The sequence below is a fragment of the Malaya genurostris genome, chromosome 3 (assembly GCF_030247185.1).
Source record: "Malaya genurostris strain Urasoe2022 chromosome 3, Malgen_1.1, whole genome shotgun sequence".
Taxonomy (NCBI): Eukaryota; Metazoa; Arthropoda; class Insecta; order Diptera; family Culicidae; genus Malaya; species Malaya genurostris.
In genome coordinates, this window is record NC_080572.1 from 232,547,497 (window position 1) to 232,551,202 (window position 3,706).

At 38.2% G+C, this 3,706-nt stretch overlaps 1 protein-coding gene across 2 annotated transcripts; it reads right to left on the bottom strand.

Annotated features, from left to right (window-relative positions):
• Positions 1–359: 359 nt before the first annotated feature.
• Positions 360–2,739, bottom strand: LOC131438304 (poly(A)-specific ribonuclease PARN-like). Of its 2 annotated transcripts, none has more exons than XM_058608210.1 (6): positions 2,620–2,739; positions 1,632–2,550; positions 1,285–1,569; positions 1,174–1,229; positions 705–936; positions 360–636 (listed from the first exon to the last, which is right to left on the bottom strand). In XM_058608210.1, exons 1-6 carry the CDS (start codon positions 2,636–2,638, stop codon positions 540–542), a joined length of 1,608 nt encoding a protein of 535 aa, XP_058464193.1. In that variant the 5' UTR covers positions 2,639–2,739; the 3' UTR covers positions 360–539. The 2 variants fall into 2 exon arrangements, with proteins under 2 accessions (XP_058464193.1, XP_058464192.1); XM_058608209.1 differs by having other exon boundaries at positions 701–936.
• Positions 2,740–3,706: the final 967 nt, after the last annotated feature.

The window sequence follows — 3,706 nt, forward strand, 5'->3', positions numbered from 1 at the left end:
CTGACAACAATAGGAATCGTGCCTAATGCGGACTCCAGAAGAAATAACTGGAATAAAACACCAACGTACGCCTTGTATCATGTATAAATCGTTTATAAGATCGGCGATCCTTCACGGACATGAAACCGGCACAATGCTGGAAGAGGACCTGCCGGCACTTGGAGTGTTCAAGCGATAAGTGCTAAGAGTGATCTTTGTTGGGTGCGGGAGAACGGTATGTGGTGGCGAAGAATGAACAGAGCTGCACTTTATGGGACTCTGAGCATCCAGAAGATGGCCAAAGGATACAGAGGGCATGTTGCAAGATTGCCGGATGTAAAAAACGTGTGGATTTTGGAACGATTGAAAGAAGGTGAAAATACTACAACTTAAGCAGCGTCAAAGATCATGAGCATTATATTTTGAAAATAAAGTAAAACTCGTCCTTACATACTACCAGTCATCGTTGTCTGTGAACGTTGCTTTCTTTGCCTTCTTGGGTTGATTGCCGGAACTAAACGCTGACACTTCTTCAGCCGTTACTGGTGGGGGTGCTACTACTACCGTCGATGCTTTTTCTTCTTCTCGGGTTTTAATTCCGATGTAATGCCATCTGTCGTAACTACCACTATCGTATCGCCGTTTAACTCCAGTACACTGAAACAATTTTAAAAGAGCAATTGCAATGCTTGTTGACAGACCAATCATGAAATGAAAATACTTGCTGTTTTGCCTTGAATTGGTTAAACGTGCAAATCGTAAACTGGGCAGAAGATTTGTCTATTGTTTTGATTACATGGCTAGCGTAATCTCGGTTGTGTAGTGTAACGAAGGCGGAGCAATTATTCACCCAATTAATATGAACTTGTCCATAATTCCGAAAACGAATCAGAATATCCGTTGATCGCCAATTCTCCGGAAAAGTTATATAAAATACATGTTCACGCGAAACAGATGCTAAAAATAAAAAAAACATTAATTATTCGAATTCCTTATCACGTTAATATACTGAATAGGGGACGGGTATAGCGTGATGGGTAAGTCGATGCCTTTCACGCCGCCCGCCTGGGTTCGATTCCCAACCCCGCACATAGGGTCAGAAAGTTTTTCTGGCCCGAAGAGGCGAATGACATTAATGTTAAAGCCTCTATAATTGAAACAAAAAAAAAAAAATATACTGAATAATCAACTTACGTTCTTTTCCGTGAGTGTAGATATAGTTTACATCAGTGACACGCAGCAAAAATATCCTGAAAACAAACAATATTGTAACAAGGCTGTATTCCAAGGGACGATCCATCTTACCTATTGAAATAAGCTTTGAGCGTTGGATCCTTCAGAATATTTTTCAAATCCACCTTGAAATAACTGACCAGACCAAGAAAGCATAGTCCCGTTAAGTAGGCATCATATCCAGCTTCGTGTTGTCTCTGATCATCTGTTGCGTACTTATGTTCTTCGAAGCCTGAAGTAACCTGCGGCATTTGAAAAGGTTCTTTTTGAACCGATTCAAACACATGTCCCAACACGGAGGAATTGACATGTACTTTAAGCTCTGCATTCGTGCACAGGTACTTCGTGTCGAGCAATCTGAAAACGTAGTTCTCTTGTAATGAATCGGAACGTTTTAAATCATGGACAATTTCACTTACATTGGAAAAAGTTCTCGAACAATTTTCTTAAACTCAAGATAGTTATGCGGTAATGGTCGAAAAAATTGTCGAATCACAAATAGCAGATCCAACAGCATATTGTGACCAATGATAAGCTTTTTCGTTTTAGATAACTCCTGTAACACAAGTGACAAACCTACAATACTATCGAGATCATCATTTTCCTGAACGACACGTTCTGCTTGAAATTGCTGCTCTTCCTCTTTACTTCGTTTACGTTCTATCAGAATACCCTTATGATTGTTAGCCAAAGGTACCGAACTCGTCGAGACGAGCTTACTGTACTTCGATTCTATCAATTGGTAAACCAATTTGCGCTGAAATCCATTGCAATTCGTTATGGTATAGGTTTTTTCTTCGCCTTTCAAAAAATTATCGATTCCTTCGGTTATGTCTGCCAGTAATTTTTCTTCAGCCGGTGGAACAGGAACCATATTTAGTATTCCATTTTCATCATTTTGTGTGTCCTCTTGCAAGGCCGCGGCACGTTGTTCCTGACGTTCCCTCAGCTCCGTTCGCATGCGTTCCTCGTCTGCCTCGCCGCAGAAAGACAAACCGTAACGGAACAATTTATTGAAATCAAATCCATTTTCGGCCAGGAATCGCATACTCTCGCCCTGACAGCCGAATACATTCAGTCGGCCTTTTGGGTAACAATAGAAATTAAAGCATTTGTAAGACACTTTCCCATCATCTGGGTCGATTTGGAAAGCACATAATCCCAACTGAATTATCACGAAATCGGAAGAATTCTCAATCGTTTTCAGGTACACCTCTTCCGGTGTATCGAAAGGAAATATATTGCGTTCCGAAGTCAGTCCCGTAAATTCTGTATCTATAGCAAAAAAATGCGCTTCTTGAATGGTTTTCCTGATTATAGGCAGTTGTTCCTTGAAATCTTAAAGGAGAACGTATTTATGATGATAATATTCTTAAGCGTTTAAGCGAGAGTCAAATGAATCCGTACTTTTCATCGTGATATCCATTATGAAAGATAAGTCAAATTTCACTTTTTTTTTACTACAAAATACTATTGTTTACAGAGTATTCCAAAAATATATACAAATGCCGCAGCTTGTGTACAATCGCAACTGTCAAGCAGAGATGCCAGGTGAAAATTTCGATTAACATCAGGCCGGGTTTGAAAAAACTGAGAAGTCGAAAAGAGGTCTGCGGATTTCAAATTCTCTAAAAAGTATGATTTACGGAATCGGTTTGGTGAGCAATAAAAAGATTGCGATGTAAATTTTGGCGAATATCAGCAAAAAACACGATGTTCAAAAGTCTGCATCAAAATCTCGTCTAGACAAGCTTTCGCTGCTTGATTAAGAAATTTTCGATTTTACTTAAGAATTTGCAGACCTGGCATCTCTGTTCGTTTTGTACATATTCATGACTAATGTGAATTTGCCGACTAAAGCTCTCGTCAACCAAAAAGCATTTCCGTAAAATTGAACTACCACCTTAATAGCGACATAAATCAAATAAACCTATAGATGTCCCGCTGTACGGAGACACTGACAGCGCTTCTGGTGAGAAGCAGGTGTCCTTTTTTCAAATAGCTACTGTGGTTCTGTGAAATGCGCATGCAACTCCAAAAAATAATAGTTGTTTCGGACCATGATTCAAACAAAATATAGTTAAATTAAACTAGAATGTGGTTGTTCCAAATAAATGTTCGAGATTCAAAAAATCACTGGTTGAATTGAACCAGATTTTTTATTATCACTACGAAACAAAAATATTCATTAGAATTACTTTAAATTGATTTATTTTTAAAATATTTTTATGTCGGTTATTTGTGGCCTATTGGCACAATACACCAAAACTTAATTGGCGCTAGCATTTATTACCGCAATTTATTCGTTTATTCAGTAATACAAATAGATATCAGTAATAAAACTACATTCAGAGGGATAGAAATTCGATTTGAAAGTGATTACTTGACCTCGAATACTAGAATGTTAAGCGCTCCAGTACAATTTATTTTGGATACTTTACTTGTTATTCCCGGGCATTTGAAAATAGTATTGAACCAATTATAATGAAAATTT

Coding starts and splice junctions, on each gene's coding strand:
- LOC131438304 (XM_058608209.1), bottom strand. Junction 1,570..1,631: donor GTTCGAGAACTTTTTCCAAT/GTAAGTGAAATT, acceptor CTACGTTTTCAG/ATTGCTCGACACGAAGTACC. Junction 937..1,173: donor CTACACTCACGGAAAAGAAC/GTAAGTTGATTA, acceptor TTTTATTTTTAG/CATCTGTTTCGCGTGAACAT.